The 15,628-nt window shown below is 37.5% G+C and overlaps 2 protein-coding genes across 3 annotated transcripts in view; both read left to right on the plus strand.

The window, feature by feature from the left end:
* The window catches only part of LOC100254930 (CLIP-associated protein), a 44,500-nt gene extending 31,163 nt beyond the window's left edge, over positions 1–13,337 (plus strand). For both annotated transcript variants that reach the window (XM_002265331.5, XM_010654149.3), the window contains exons 13-21: positions 43–394; positions 585–2,377; positions 2,532–2,633; positions 4,382–4,486; positions 4,650–4,724; positions 4,808–4,876; positions 5,041–5,109; positions 10,124–10,225; positions 12,885–13,337. In XM_002265331.5, coding sequence (XP_002265367.1) covers positions 43–394; positions 585–2,377; positions 2,532–2,633; positions 4,382–4,486; positions 4,650–4,724; positions 4,808–4,876; positions 5,041–5,109; positions 10,124–10,225; positions 12,885–13,046 — 2,829 coding nt within the window. In that variant the 3' untranslated portion in view covers positions 13,047–13,337. The remainder of the gene's footprint in view (positions 1–42; positions 395–584; positions 2,378–2,531; positions 2,634–4,381; positions 4,487–4,649; positions 4,725–4,807; positions 4,877–5,040; positions 5,110–10,123; positions 10,226–12,884) is intronic.
* A 96-nt stretch (positions 13,338–13,433) lies between these two features.
* LOC100249785 (two-component response regulator 24) lies at positions 13,434–15,292 on the plus strand. Its single transcript, XM_010654151.3, has 3 exons — positions 13,434–14,435; positions 14,521–14,820; positions 14,904–15,292. Exons 2-3 carry the CDS (start codon positions 14,557–14,559, stop codon positions 15,075–15,077), a joined length of 438 nt encoding a protein of 145 aa, XP_010652453.1. The 5' UTR covers positions 13,434–14,435; positions 14,521–14,556; the 3' UTR covers positions 15,078–15,292.
* Positions 15,293–15,628: the final 336 nt, after the last annotated feature.

Here is a 15,628-nt window from a genome sequence, read left to right on the forward strand (position 1 = left end):
TCTATTAATACATAAATATTAATGCAGTCATTTTTTACACAGATAATAAATGAAGAAGATGGGGGTATGCATAGACGGCATGCTTCTCCTTCACTACGTGAGAAAAGTTCACAAATATCATTTACTCCTCAGACATCTGCTCCTCATCTACCTGGATATGGAACTTCTGCTATTGTAGCCATGGATAGAAGTAGTAGTTTACCCTCCGGGACATCTATCTCCTCTGGATTGCTTCTCTCACAAGCCAAATCTGTTGGAAAAGGTACAGAACGAAGTCTTGAAAGTGTGCTCCAAGCAAGCAAGCAGAAAGTTACTGCCATTGAAAGCATGCTTAGAGGTTTGGAATTATCTGACAAGCATAATTCAAGTCTCCGATCATCTAGTTTGGATCTAGGTATTGAATGGTTTTGTCAATTAGATTATTATCTTTGATCATAATATTAATTTGACTGTCAATCTATGAAGCTATTCAATGGTTTACTGTTGAATCACTATCTGATTGACCAATGGTCAAAACGAAGCTGTCTTTAATGTTTGAACAATTTATGAACGGCTAAGTTTTTCTCTTATTGCCCCTAGCGCAGGAGTTGACCCTCCATCATCTCGTGATCCTCCATTTCCTCTTGCTGTTCCAGCATCAAATCAACTTACAAACACTTCGATGGTAGAATCAAATGCTTCTAGTATTGTTAAAGGGAGTAATCGCAATGGTGGCATGGCTTTATCTGACATCATCACTCAAATTCAAGCTTCCAAGGATCCGGGAAAATTGTCATATCGAAGTAACATGACAAGTGAGCCACTGTCAGCTTTTTCATCATACTCAGCTAAGAGAGTTTCTGAAAGACTACAAGAAAGAGGTTCCCTTGAAGACAACAGTGAAATCAGAGAGGCTAGGCGATATATGAACCAACAAAGTGATAGGCAATACTCTGACACGCCCTACAAGGATGTGAATTTTAGGGATAATAGTTACATTCCCAATTTCCAGAGGCCCCTTCTAAGAAAGAATGTTGCTGGTCGGATGTCTGCAGGAAGGAGGAGGAGTTTTGATGATAATCAGTTTTCACTTGGAGACATGTCAAGCTATGAAGATGGTCCAACATCTCTTAATGATGCTCTTGGCGAGGGACTCAGTCCAAGTTCTGACTGGTCTGCTAGGGTTGCTGCCTTTAATTATCTCCGGTCATTGTTGCATCAAGGCCCAAAAGGTGTTCAAGAAATTATGCAGAGTTTTGAGAAAGTAATGAAGTTGTTTTTCCAGCACTTGGATGATCCCCACCATAAAGTTGCACAGGCAGCACTTTCAACACTTGCAGATATTATTCCATCTTGCCGAAAACCCTTTGAAAGTTATATGGAGAGGATATTGCCACATGTTTTCTCACGGTTAATTGATCCAAAAGAGTTAGTTAGGCAACCTTGCTCAACAACTTTGGAAATCGTCAGCAAAACTTATGGCATAGATTCTCTTCTACCTGCTTTGCTTCGTTCACTAGATGAGCAGCGATCACCAAAGGCAAAATTGGCTGTCATCGAGTTTTCTATTAGTTCATTCAACAAGCATGCATTAAATTCTGAAGGCTCTGGTAATAGTGGCATCCTAAAGTTATGGCTTGCTAAATTAACCCCCTTAGCCCATGATAAAAATACAAAACTGAAGGAAGCAGCTATTACGTGCATTATCTCAGTTTACTCACACTTTGATTCAATAGCTGTCCTTAACTTTATTCTTAGTTTATCAGTTGAAGAACAAAATTCCCTGAGACGAGCCCTTAAGCAGTACACTCCTCGTATAGAAGTGGACCTAATGAATTTTTTGCAGAGCAAGAAAGAACGCCAGCGTCCTAAATCTTCTTATGACCCATCTGATGTTGTTGGAACATCTTCTGAAGAAGGATACATTGGAGCATCAAAGAAAAATCATTTCTTGGGAAGATATTCTGCTGGCTCCATTGACAGTGATGGTGGCAGGAAATGGAGTTCAGCACAAGAATCAACCCTGATTACAGATTGTGTTGGCCAAGCAACTTCTGATGAAGCTCAAGAGCACATGTATCAGAATCTGGAGACTAATTCTAACACTGAGGGTCTTAGTTCCAAAACCAAGGATTTGACTTACATGGTCAATTCCATGGGTGAAAACATAGGATCCTGGTCCAGCCGGCTGGACAATGTGGACAGTAGTGTAAATTTTGAGACTTCTACTCCGCGCCCGGACATTAATGGTTTGATGAGCTCAGGTCACACGGGGATCACAGAAGGCTTTGGCCAAGATAATGAAGCTCGACCTGAGTTGGACCATAATCATTCAAAAGCAGTGAAGATCAACTCTGCTACAGAAACAGGACCCAGCATCCCTCAAATTCTTCATTTGGTATGGCCATGTGAAATTGAAAAATTTTCGACATAAATTTTCAGTATCTTTCAGGATAACATAAAGTTATTGACTTCTTGGTCTTTTTAATGCGATAATAAGAAAATTTTGAGATGGCATCATAAGCATGAGGTTTCCATCCTTTTCTCTGTAGATTTGCAATGGAAATGATGAAAAACCTACAGCAAGCAAGCGTGGTGCCCTTCAGCAATTAATTGAAGCTTCTGTGGCTGATGATCAAGCCATTTGGACCAAGGTATGTCAGTTTCTATGTTTGTTCTTCTCTGTGAGGGGAATCGGATTGAAGAAAATTATAGATTCTAATATGTTTTGGTTGGAGTTCATTCATTCTCTGGTGATGCTTTTCTCCTTTCAAACTGTAAGAACATTTTTGGGGGTTGATTATAGGTCTGCTGCCACAGGAACTTAGCTATATTTATTTTTAGGCTCCCCCCTTCTCTCTTCTGTGTGTGTGCATGTGCCTAGTACTCAGATCACACTTTCTTACTTGAGTGCAACCAAGTTCATTCACTGCTGCATGATTTTTTGAGTTCTTTAGAATCTTGCTTGAAGCACTTAAAAATCTGTGGATGATTTTCTTTGTGTTATGAAATTTCTACATTATCCTTCTTCTGGAAAAATCACTTCAGGAATATTTCAATGGTTTATGATTGATGCTTGATGAATGCACCAATCAATGCAAGTTAACATGCATATATTCTTTGGCAGCCGCTAGTATGGCTTGCTATTACCATGAGTAAGTTATTTGCTCTCTTCAGATGCTTCAGCGATACTAACAGTATTTAGCTCCAGATGTCCTAATCTATCAGTAGATAACCTGATTGAAGTATGATAATTATGATATATACTATTCCTTCTGCTTGCAAGTGAATTGAGTCATAGTTGTGAAAGGCGCGCCTAGGCTCCGGGTGGCGCGACGCCACCCTCCAGCGCCTCGCCTGAGGGCAGGCGACGCCCCTTCACGAAGGCGCCGCTTAGGCGCGACGCGGTCCACAGGTGCGCCTCGATCCCCTACCTCCTTCTTCTCCTTCTCCTTCTCCTTCTCCTTCTTCTTCTTCTTCTTCTCCTTTTCTTCTTCTTCTCCTTCTCTTCTTCTCCGGCATCGGGTTGCAGAGGGCAGAGAGAAGCCCTAACTTCCTTTTTTATTTTTTGGGACCAAAATGATGTCGTTTTGGACATCTTTAAAAAGGGTCAAAACGACATCGTTTTGGCCCTTTTTATTTTAAAAAGAACAGGCCAAAACGACGCCGTTTTGGAGCTTGTTCCTTTAAAATAAAAAACAGGCCAAAACGACGCTGTTTTGGCCCTGTTTTCCCTTCCAGCCCCCTTTTCTGGTTGTTTTCAACCCAACAACTCTCCCAAATTTTGCCCTAGCCTCAGCCGTGTAGTGGAGAAGTGAAGAAGATGAAGAAGAGGAGGAAAAATGTAGGAAAAATAGGAGAAAAATAGAGGAAAAATATATGTAAATTAAGGTGCGCCTCACTTCACTAAAGCTCGCGCCTTAGGTGCGCCTTGCGCCTCAAGCTCCAGGACTACTTTGTGCCTTGGTGCGCCTTGAGCTTTTTAAAACTATGAATTGAGTGCAACTTGTAGATGCTACTTTTTATTTATTAAAAATACTTTTTGATCTTTTCATTTTCCTGAAATGTTATTGTACTTGATCTTCTTCCCTATGCTTTCACTCTAAGATGCGTATAAGCAGATGTGCATGCTCAGTGGGCAATATTTTTCTCATTTTACTGGTTGAACCTTTTTCTTTTCAAAGCTTGATTATCTTGTACTTGTCTAATTTAATGCATATTATTGAATGTCCCTTAATTTGCATGCTATTAAATTGTTGTGTAGTTATTTTCAAAAGATGTTCATTTGGTATAGTTTATTAAGGACCATGATATTTATTATTAAGTTAAAAAAATATTATGTGATGTTTCAATTTTTATTTAGTTTTTCCTTTTTAATGATAGCTAAGTGGTATTTATGCAGTACTTCAATCAGATTTTGACAGCCATACTTGAGATTTTGGATGATTCTGATTCTTCAATCCGGGAACTTGCTCTTTCATTGATAGTTGAAATGCTAAAAAATCAGGTTTGTTGCATTTATTTATGGTGCACCTTGTGGTCCATTTACACTGCGTATTTCATCTCAAGTTACCAAATATTATTCCCCTAATTGCTTTCCTCCATTACCTTTCTTATTCTCTTCAAATGTGCCCTAACATTTTTATTTTTTTTTCTGTTTGCATTTCCAGAAAGGCTCCATGGAAGATTCAGTTGAGATCGTAATTGAAAAATTGCTTCATGTTGCTAAGGACATTGTTCCAAAGGTAACCTCCATTTGTTGAACAAGCTCTCCATTTATTTTATTGTTTTCTTTTCCATGTCTCATGGTATTCTATTTCCTATTCAGGTTTCAAATGAAGCAGAACATTGCTTGACTATTGTGTTATCTCAGTATGATCCATTCAGATGTTTAAGTGTACGTGGCTAAAATTTTAAACTAAAATTCTAAAATGCCAACAATTTCTGTGCCTTAAGGGTCTTCTTTTGGGGAAATAAATAAGCCACAAATTGAAGAGTGTTTGGCAATGATTCCCTAGTGTGTTAAATCTTTTTTAATATTCTTATTTGCTGATGTTGCAGGTTATTATCCCACTATTGGTGACTGAAGATGAGAAAACTCTGGTTACTTGCATAAATTGTTTGACAAAGGTACTTCTTTTTGAGCATCTATACATTGTATCACAGATACTGGTTTTAGGCATCTTATAATACTATTTTTATGGTAGATATTCCACACCTTTGCGGTTTGAATCATATCTGGCCGTGTCATGTTGAAATTAACTATTGTCCTCTTGCTGCATATGTGAATATATAACCATGAGACAATTATAATGCTTTATGACAGTACTTTGAGATAATCTTTTGCTCTCAAGCACAACATTTGAGTAAAGGTTTTGTGAGCTGTGGGTGAAGGACCACATTGTTGATTAACTTGGAAAACAGGGTTTAAAGTTGAGTGTTGTCATAGAATGAGTACCTTGAGCGTTCAGCTCGCTTGAGTGATATCTGCTACAATTGACTTTAGGGTGCTTTGGTTTGCTAGCATCTAAACTTAAGGATGAAAATCATATTTCTGGAAATAAAGTCCAGAAAATATAATAAAGTTGGGAATTGAAATTTATTTCCATTATACCTTTTTACCATCTTCAGAATTAATTGACATAATAACCTGTCAACTAATTTTTATAAAATTAGATCTTGTTATAAGTGAAGAAAGAAATAAAATGAAATTTTCTACATTCCCTTTATCTTCATTTCGTAGGAAGGAATAAAAAAATACCAAGTCCTCCATGAGTATGAGAGTTCCCAAATTTGAGGGCATCTCATATCCAAGGAAATTAAAATAATAAGATGCCCCATTTGCTGGTTAAGATACCTGTGAACCAATTGTGACCTGGAGGTTATACCTGATTTTTTGATAGACAAAGGCAGAATGGAAAAAAAAAAGGCCTAAAAACAGGGGGTGTACCCTATGTATACAGGCAGTATACAAACAAAGCCCAACCAGGCTGCAGAAAAAAGAAACAGAACCTACAAAACCTACAAAAGGGAGGCTAGTCTCCATTAAGGACACCCAAAAATTCAAAAAGAGAGGGATTGTCTAACCCCAAAACTGGCTAAGACCACTCTAAAAGTGAATGGGTAAAGAGCTTCCTCAGATTTGGGTCAGACATCTCTTCCTCTTGGAAAGTTCTTTGATTTCGTTTTCCCCAAATACATCAAAAAGGACAAATCGGAGCCAATCTCGACATCACTCTTTTCTTCTTCCTCAGCCCCTTAACTTTCCATTGTAGAAGAAGATTTCTCACTGAATCCGGGAACACCCAAACCAGTCTGAAAGAAGTTAACATTAGAGTCCAAGGCATTCTTGTCTTGTCGCAATGAATCAAAATGTGGTCAGCCGACTCCTCACTTTCTTTGCAAAGGCTGCACCTATTGGCCTGGAGGTTATACCTGATGACTTCTTGTCCTTCATTTTTTATTTTTTTTTCCTTTTAACGAAGAAGAAACAGAGAAGACAAAAATGTCTTGTTCTGTGTCTGTTGCACCATGAATTCCTTAATTGGAAGCATTAAATCCTCTTCCAGCAGCAGAGTATGAAGTAGATTCACTGTACTGTTCCTGCTGCCTTTTGTCACAATGAGTGCTTCCTTATCATTTAAATGGCAGCTCATGATGGTAAATCCAAAGTCGGGTGTGCATATTATCATGCTCTCTCTCTCTCTCTCTCTCTCCCATTTGTAGAAATCTGTGGAGTCATGATAAGTTCCTTGCACTAAAATAAAGAAATGGATAATGAGACAATCAATCAATGAATTATGACTTGATTTTTTTTTTTTGATAAGTAAAAAGAAGTATATTAAACGAGGTGCCCTTTAAGTATACAGGGAGTATACACACCACCTTCCCTAACTAGGAGCCTATCCAGTCTACAAAACTTACAAGAGAAGAATGACTCTCTGCTAAGGAACCCTTGACCCACGACCAAAGATTACATACAAAAGAATATTTCAACCTTTGAAGCGAGAGATCCTCATCCCCAAACGCTAGCCTATTTCTCTCCTTCCATACTAACCAAAAAATACATAAAGGCGCTATTTGCCAAGCCTTCTTGCGCCTTTTCCCCACAAACCCTCCATTACACCCAAGAAGGGTTGTCTTCACGGTACACGAAAGAGTCCAAGATATACCAAAAAGGGAGAAAAGAAGGTTCCACAGGACCCGCGTCTTGACACAATGCAGTAGGAGATGATCCACCGTTTCTTCTTCAGATAGACAAAGAAAGCACCTATTTGCCAAAGAGAAACCCCTCCTTTGAAGTTGCTCCTGTGTTAAAACTTTACCCGAAGAAGCCTCCCAAACAAAGAAAGCTACCTTTGGAGGCACTCTTGCCCTCCAAATTCTTTCGCTAGGGAACATAGAAGAGCTCCCCGGCTCCATCATAGAATAAAGGGACCTAACTGAGAAAGCCCCATCATTTGAAGCTGTCCAGATCACTCTATCTTCCTCCTCCCTTTGAACCCTAAAAGCATGGATCTTCTGCAACAACCGCTCCACTAAATCAATCTCCCAATCATTAAACGCCCTTGCAAAAAGGGGAGTCCAACCATCCCCATCACCAACGGGATTCCAAACCTCCGAAACCCAAGCATTCTTCGACATGGACATGGAGAAAAGAGAGGGAAAAGACTCACAAAGTGGCCTATCTCCACACCACTTGTCTTTCCAAAATTTGACTCTTTGCCCATTACCCATATGGTAAGCTACCTTGCCATCTAACCACCCCCACTTCTTCCTAATTGCTTTCCAAAGCCCAACTCCGTTTCTCCCCATCACATCCCGAGTACACCAGCCCCCCTCCTCTTCGCCATACTTGAGGCTAATTACACGCCTCCACAATGCCTCTCTCTCATTAGCAAACCTCCAATTCCACTTACACAAAAGGGCACTATTCATCAAAGCTAAATTTATTACCCCTAGCCCACCTTTTCTTTTCTCCAAGCACACCAAGTTCCATCTTACAAGGTGAGGTTTTTGGGCTAGAGCTCCCCTACCCCACAAAAAATCCCTCTGAATTTTCTCCAATCTCAACCTCACTTTTCTAGGCAAATAGAAGAGAGACATCAAATAAATAGACATACTGGACAGAGTGCTTCTGATTAGGGTGAGTCTCCCCCCTTTAGATATGTATTGCCTCTTCCACATAGCAAGCCTTCTACGAAATCGCTCTTCAACCCCATCCCACACCGCCAAAGAATTGAAAGCTGCCCCTAAAGGCATTCCCAAATAACAAGAAGGAATCCCACCCACTTTACACCCCAACTCCAAGGCCAAACCCTCTATATTAAGCACCCTTCCCACTGGGATCATCTCACTCTTCTCTAAGTTAATCCTTAAACCCGAACATGCCTCAAACCACATGAGAAGCCAATTTACATAAGTCATTTGATCTGAAGACTCCTCACAAAAAACCAACGTATCGTCCGCGAACAACAAATGCGAGATTTGCATCCCCTCACCCCTCCCACCACTCACCTTCCACCCAGATAAGTAGCCCCCATTAATAGCCCTTCTCATCATATTATTGAAAACCTCCATGGCGATCACAAACAAATAAGGGGAGAGGGGATCTCCTTGTCTTAACCCCCTCGTGCTTTGAAAAAAACCGGATGGAGAACCATTAACTAACACAGAGAATTTCACTGTGGAGATGCACCAATCTATCCACTTTATCCATCTCTCTCCAAAACCCATCTTTTTAAGAACAACCAACAAAAAGCTCCAGCTAACACGGTCATAAGCCTTCTCTATATCCAACTTGCATAACACCCCTCCCACATTGTCTTTCAACCTTGAGTCCACAACCTTGTTTGCAATCAGCATTGCATCCAAAATCTGTCTACCCTCCACAAAGGCATTTTGAGACTCTGAAATCACTTTCCCCATCACCTTTTTAATTCTATTGGCCAACACCTTGGCCAATCCAGTTGAAAGAACTATGAATTGAAGTAATAATATTTTTGAATCATCAGAACATTTTTAATATTTCTTTTTCAGTTTCTATACATGAAGTCTTTGTGAATTCATTTAATTCTTTCCCATTTCTTTGTTCCAACCATTCATGAATTCTTCTCTCTTTTCCTTGATTTAATCCATTTTCTTTATTTATTCGATTCATGGTCATTGGCAAAATAGAAGGACTTCTATTAGCATCCTCCTCTAAATTCACTATAGTAAGTCAAATTAGATACAACTTTAGTTCATATATAAACTAGTCATAATATCAAGTATTTGTATTTTAGGTTCAATCAGATTCTAGACTCAATTCTTTTCTTCCTCTCTTGCCTTTTATTTGAAAATAAAAAGATAATGGGAGAGAGACAGCCTCCAACTTCTCGCACATTCTTTTCTAAATTCAGTGATTGGACAAAAGCAAGAATAAAATAGAAAGACAAAATTGGAAAGGAGGGGAAGTGGGGGGAAAGAGAAAAAGAAATGAAATAGGCAAGGTTATTTTTTATGGCTCAAGTATACATGTTTTTTTGTCACTTCCATGTATTTTATTCCTTGTATAGGCTATAACACCAACTGAAGTGCTCTATCTAATGTTTGTTTCAAATGCTGGTTCACTTTTTGTAGTCTCTCCTGTTTGTTCAGCCATATGGGTTCATGTGAAGGGAATCCATTCTCTTGTCTTGCTCTAAATTTGTACATTTTGGAAGAATGTCTTGTCCTTCTTGATCTTTTTAATTAATAGAAAAGATCTATTGGGTTTCTTTATAAAAAAAAGAAAGAAAGGTTAACTGAAGTGCAATTGATTGTGTAAACCCAAGGGGGAAAAAAATTTCTCCTTGCAGGGAGGGGGATGTCCGTAGCTTAATTAGTTGGCAATTCTCTTTTATTCAAACAACTTATTTGTATTGGCCAAAAAGGAAAATGTAATGAATAGTTGGGTTGTAATAAGCTATAAATGTCTGACTTGAAAGACAACCTTAGGTAGGATTCTTTCTTATAGTCTTGCAGGAATTTTCTCTAGCTGTCTAACCTCAATGATAAATAAATAGACAAATATATTACCTCGCAGATTCATTTTAAGACTACAGTAGCATGTGTTGTTTTTATGGATGATTTTATTGTTTAGCCTCTCTGTTTTTATTTTCAGCTTGTTGGTCGGCTCTCACAAGAGGAAGTCATGGCACAATTGCCTTCCTTTTTGCCTGCTCTTTTTGATGCATTTGGGAATCAGAGTGCAGATGTTCGTAAGGTAATAATTAATTCTTTTTAATCTAGATTTTATATTTCCCATTTTAGCAGTATGAAGATGTGATCTATCAGGTGAAAAGCTTAAAAAAGACCACTGTAATCCACTTTATATTTATAAACTTCACATTTTTTCCTTTTTAATATGAATGGTAGTCCTTTTTAAATCCAAGAGTTCTACTGCTCCAAATAACACAACCTAACCCACTGGGAAAGTGTATCTTTACTGAATTTTAACCTTGTAAGCTGAATTTCTTCATAAGAGAGAGTGTGTAGTCACTAAATATATATGCTAAAAATGGTAAGCATTCTGTAGTATGTAACTAACTTGCAAATGAGGAATGACAAGTTCCTTCCCCCTTTAGACACCATTTGGGCTAAGGTATATCTAAATTGTGAATTTTTCAATAGATCCCTTTCTCAGCATTTATGCATGGATTTTTGTTTTTTTCAATGGAATTGCATGATAATTAGAGTATTGGTAAAGGGACTCTTCTTCATCAACATTTTACAGACTTAAAAACTCTCCAATTAGGTTCTTGGGTACCACTTCAAGCTGTCTATTTGCCCACCTTTTGTTGGTATTTATAAATTTGAATCTAGAGGATACCCTCATATTGATCTTCTTTCACTAAGGTAGAGAACTTTAGGGTATCATATGATACAATGATACAAGTATTTATAAATGCTTCAGTTTCATGTGAACAGTCATCTCTTAATATCTAACTCTGCCTTAATTTATTAGACTAATAAGTAGAGTGCTTTTTGGAAGATTAGTTAAGGGGTTTGCGGTGGATTGGAGTAGAGAAAAGGAGGGAAGCTCTCATGTGCTCTGGATGATGCAGTTCTGTTTTGGGATGTTATATGTTTCTTTGAAGAGATGAAAATTGCAACTTGCACAAGATGCTGTTCTCCTGTTCTCTTAGGGGTGGTGTTCCTTTTCACTTTTAAGAGCTTAAAATTAATGTTGTTTAAAAGAGTCAATTCCAGAGTGAGTAGAGGTGATATAGGGATTGGGAGTAAATCTTTCTTGTGATATTGGTGTCTTCTCTTTCTTAACAAGATTTGTTAGATCTTGGAAACATGCTTGGTATGGGAAGTAGTTCATATGGAGAACTTCCTACATCTTATGAGATTGTAGTGCATAAAGAATCTTGGTTAGGATCTGATGTAATGTGGGTGTAGTTGGTGGATAACCTATTTCTTCATTGCAATGTTGCTATATGTGGGTGTCTGATTCTCATCTTTTTGGGGGGGCTTTTTGGATTATGCCAAGGTCAGTTATTGATTTTCTAGTTGGAAGGAGATTGGGCTCTGGTAATTGCACTGGCAGAAGTTCAGGGGAAAGTTCCTCATACTACCTTTTGAAAGCAATAAAATCAAAGAAATTTTAGGAGAGGGAGGTGACTTTGGTGGGTTAAATTTATATCTGGTTAAGTGTATTTGGTGGACTTTTGCTAAAGGTTTTGGGCTGTATACTTCTTATTTTATTTCTTAGATTCTGTTGTCGAATCTGGAGATAGGTGGTAGAAAAGTGCACATTGATCAAGAGATGCAAGCGGATCTTCCTTTCACTATTGAATATGAGGTTGTTCATTCATCATTCTCAGGATTCCAACCTTCTAGCAACTCAGAGATAAAGTTTTTTCAATCACATGCTTCTTGGAGATGACCCAACATATAAATCTTGATATCAATATTTTTCCTCCCTAATTATATGGATAGAGAATTCTTTCTGAAAATATGTGGGGTCATGACCTTCTACATCTCCATAGCAACTAACATGTTAGTGCAATAAAAAAAATAGTTAGTGCATTATTTCATAATTTTTCTTTATTACAGTGTTCTGAAAAGGAATACATATATTTATTTATTTTTTCTAATTAGAGAATATAGGACTAGGAAGGATAATGCATCCTCCAACTGAAAAAATAAAGCCTTGGTCAAACAATCTCCTCAAATGCTAAAATGCCTATAAAATTCATTAAGCATAGGGACTTCTCTTATTATTGAGAAATCTGTTGGTGTTCAAGCAACACGATTGATTTGTCAAATGTCAGAAATAAATGTTGAATGAATGAGTGATCCATAACATGATTGACATGTATAAATACTTTTCCCCTAAAAGATGAATATGATACTTTAGCTTCTATTTATCTGATACTCCATATTTTTTTACTAGCTATAGGCCACTCTAATGGAGACCATTCCAGATGTTTGGACCATACTACCCCAGTAACATTCAGGAAATTCTTACAGTTATGCACGTATTGACGACTATTCTTAGCTTTAAAAATATATTTCAGTCCACAGGAGTTCTTTCAATGGCCTCTCCTGTACCTGATCAGAGCCCTGCCTATCTTGGATCTCTCGTGTCTTTTAGGCTTCGTCTGTCAAAATTTAACATCCAAAAATAGTACGCATCACACAAGAGTGAATTTATATGGCCCTACATGAGAGGCAAAGCTCATAACTGTTAGGGGTACATGATGGACGAAAGGATAGATCTTTGCCTCTTATCCTATATATTGTTTATTTTTGACTGACAATTTGCTTGATATGACATCATATGACAAAGTTGTGCTTAAATACATGATATTCTACCTATGCATGCATTTATATTTTATTTTGTATATTGATTTATTTTGAGTCTGTGTTGGCAGACTGTTGTATTCTGTCTAGTGGACATCTATATCATGCTTGGGAAAGCTTTTTTGCCATACCTGGAGGGGCTTAACAGCACACAATTGCGGTTGGTGACGATTTATGCTAATCGAATCTCACAAGCAAGGACAGGTGCCACCATAGATGCAAATGCTGATTAGCGGGGTTTCTCTGAAGGAAATGGCGGGTTTTGGGTATTGGTCATGGTCATTCATTGTTGTGTATTTTGTATATTGTGTGAGATGTGCATTTCAAGGGTGGGTTTTCTTTGTTAAAATTTATAATTTGCCTTTTTGTTCATCTTAGTTACCTGATTTGGTTGGTTTTGAGGGAGACTGCTTGTGGTGGGGAACAAATGTGTGAAAATTGTACTATTGTGCTCATATTGAAATCATATTTTCATAAAAATATATCCCTACTATGGGACAAATGAAATCTGGTTTTTGGAGAAATATGGTTGTGGGAATCTTAGTTCACTTGTATTAGCGTCTTCTAATGTTTGTTGAACATGAGAATAAAGTGGTATATTTGCTTATCACACGTGATACACTAGAGTGAATTTTTCTGGTTTGGGTAAATTTTACCCTTTTCCCCCAAATGATTTTTCCTTTTCTTTTCAAACAACAAAGCTGAGTTAAGGTGCATTTTTTTATTTCTTTAATTTGTCATTTTTTCATTCTTTCACAATTTTCCCCCAAATTTTTGAGGAATCAAACATAGCCTAAGAAAAAATGGCATATTGTGGACCCGCAAATGATGTGGTTTTGGGACAAATTTGGGAACCTACAAATATGTTTGTGTTAAATATTTAGATGTCAAATAAAAATGTACCCTCAAATGAAATTACTGTGGAGAGATGAATACAAACATGCTTCTAAGTTATTTCAATTAGACATTTTTAGCTGTGTGCACGGTTGGATATCCGCCAAAACATGATTTGAGAATTTATAGGACATGGATGTAGTGCTGTTCAAGGCAACATAATGTGGTGGCATACATCAAGCATTTTGAAACTGAAAATAAGAACTCTGCTATCCCTATACTACCAAAATTGAGAGATTCATTTGAGTTCACTATCATATCCTACATTCATCAATTATTTTCCCGTTTCATTTCTAGTTGTCCTTTTCTATTTTAACTACCAACTTTGACCAATCTTCTATATTGGTTGACGTAGAAACTCGCTACTCACTCTAAATAGAGTTAGATTAATAAAGATAACGGTGCCTTCATACTTTACACAACATATAGCTTATGGTTTATTTATTGGATCAAGATTTCTACCACCAAAATATTTGCATATATTTAATTTGACGTGATAATTAAGGTTGAGATATGAGAAAATCTAAAATATCACCCATTCAAAGAAAAAATCTAGCCTTGGATTATGTACACCTTTTGGGAATCCTCCTATCATGTCTCTCACATGTATTCACCTTTCTCTTCATAGCTGGAGATGGTAGGTGAGAGGAAAATGTTGGTTCTCCACCATCTATATAACGCCTTCTGCAAGTTTATAGATAGTCATCAAATTTGAAGGGTTCTTCTTTGTAGGTATCGACATTGTGATTTCTATACTTACATGTCCTTTTTAGTTTCTAAACAATTTTTTTTTTTTTTTTCTTTCTTTGTAAGATTATCAGGTTCCAAGGAAAATCAATCCGGTGTAAGATGAAGCTACTCAATGGGATCAATAGCAATAAGAAATCATGTCAACAAGGAAATGGTGATTTGATTTCGGATGAAAAGCTTACTGCTCTTGTGGTAGATAGCGATATAATTTGTCAAGTATTGGAAAAAGCAATTTTAGAATCTCAAGGCATTCAAGCCCAGGTTGTGGGGAGTGGGAGAGATGCTATAGATCTCTTAGCCTCTGGGGTGAATTTTGATCTCATTATCATAGCTATGGTGCTCCCGATCATGAACGGGGTTGAGGTAAGCCTATCAACTTGCAATGTGTGGCTATGCGTGTAGTGTGTTGTGTAGTATCCCGATCATGTGTTATTCTTTGATGATAGACCACTAGGCAAATTCGAGCAATGGGCATTCGTAGCAAAATGTTGGGCGTTACTGCTTGCTCATATGAAAGGGAGAGACGAGCGTTTTTGGATGCTGGTGTGGATGAGTTTATTGAGAAGCCGCTTACTCCTCAAAAGTTGGCATCTGTTTTGAGAGAGATCAGAAATGCTTGAAAGAAAGATGGACCCAATAGAAGATCCGATTAAGTTGTGCTAAGTCATGTCTTGCTTATTTTTCTCTCTCTTCTATTTTTTTCTCCCTGAAGTTGATGTACTATTGTCACTAGACAAACAAAGAATATTTATAGTGACAATTGTAATAATAATAATATTAGAAAATTGGGTCCTCTAACTTTAATGAGAAAGTGTTAGTGGTTAGTTTGTTTGAAGTTATACTTGTAACATTATTAGCTATTAGCTTTAAGTATAAAATATCGAGCCTTAATCACCTTGGATTTGAAAATCCTCTCCAATTATACCAAAGTTTTCAAAAGGTCTTAGTTTGGTAATAAATCAAGTTATTGTACTATTATGTTACCAAGCCATGGAAGGTAGATTCTAAGACTCATACCTCATGACTCATATAATAAAAAATCTTTGTTCTTGCTTATATTAGGTTTATTGTCAACAATTAACAAAGTTAGCATATAAGCTGCAATGTTCACCGCCAGAGTTTTGATCCTTAATCCCTTTGGGAATTGTTTTAGTGGGCCCCACCCTTCGCC

The sequence above is a fragment of the Vitis vinifera genome, chromosome 7 (genome assembly GCF_030704535.1).
Source record: "Vitis vinifera cultivar Pinot Noir 40024 chromosome 7, ASM3070453v1".
Lineage (NCBI taxonomy): Eukaryota > Viridiplantae > Streptophyta > Magnoliopsida > Vitales > Vitaceae > Vitis > Vitis vinifera.

Bases quoted from the DNA above. Each gene is read 5' to 3' on its own strand.
- LOC100249785 (XM_010654151.3), top strand. From the start codon at position 14,557: ATGAAGCTACTCAATGGGATCAATAGCAATAAGAAATCATGTCAACAA. The intron at 14,821-14,903 runs GTAAGCCTATCA...CTTTGATGATAG, and splicing joins CGATCATGAACGGGGTTGAG to ACCACTAGGCAAATTCGAGC.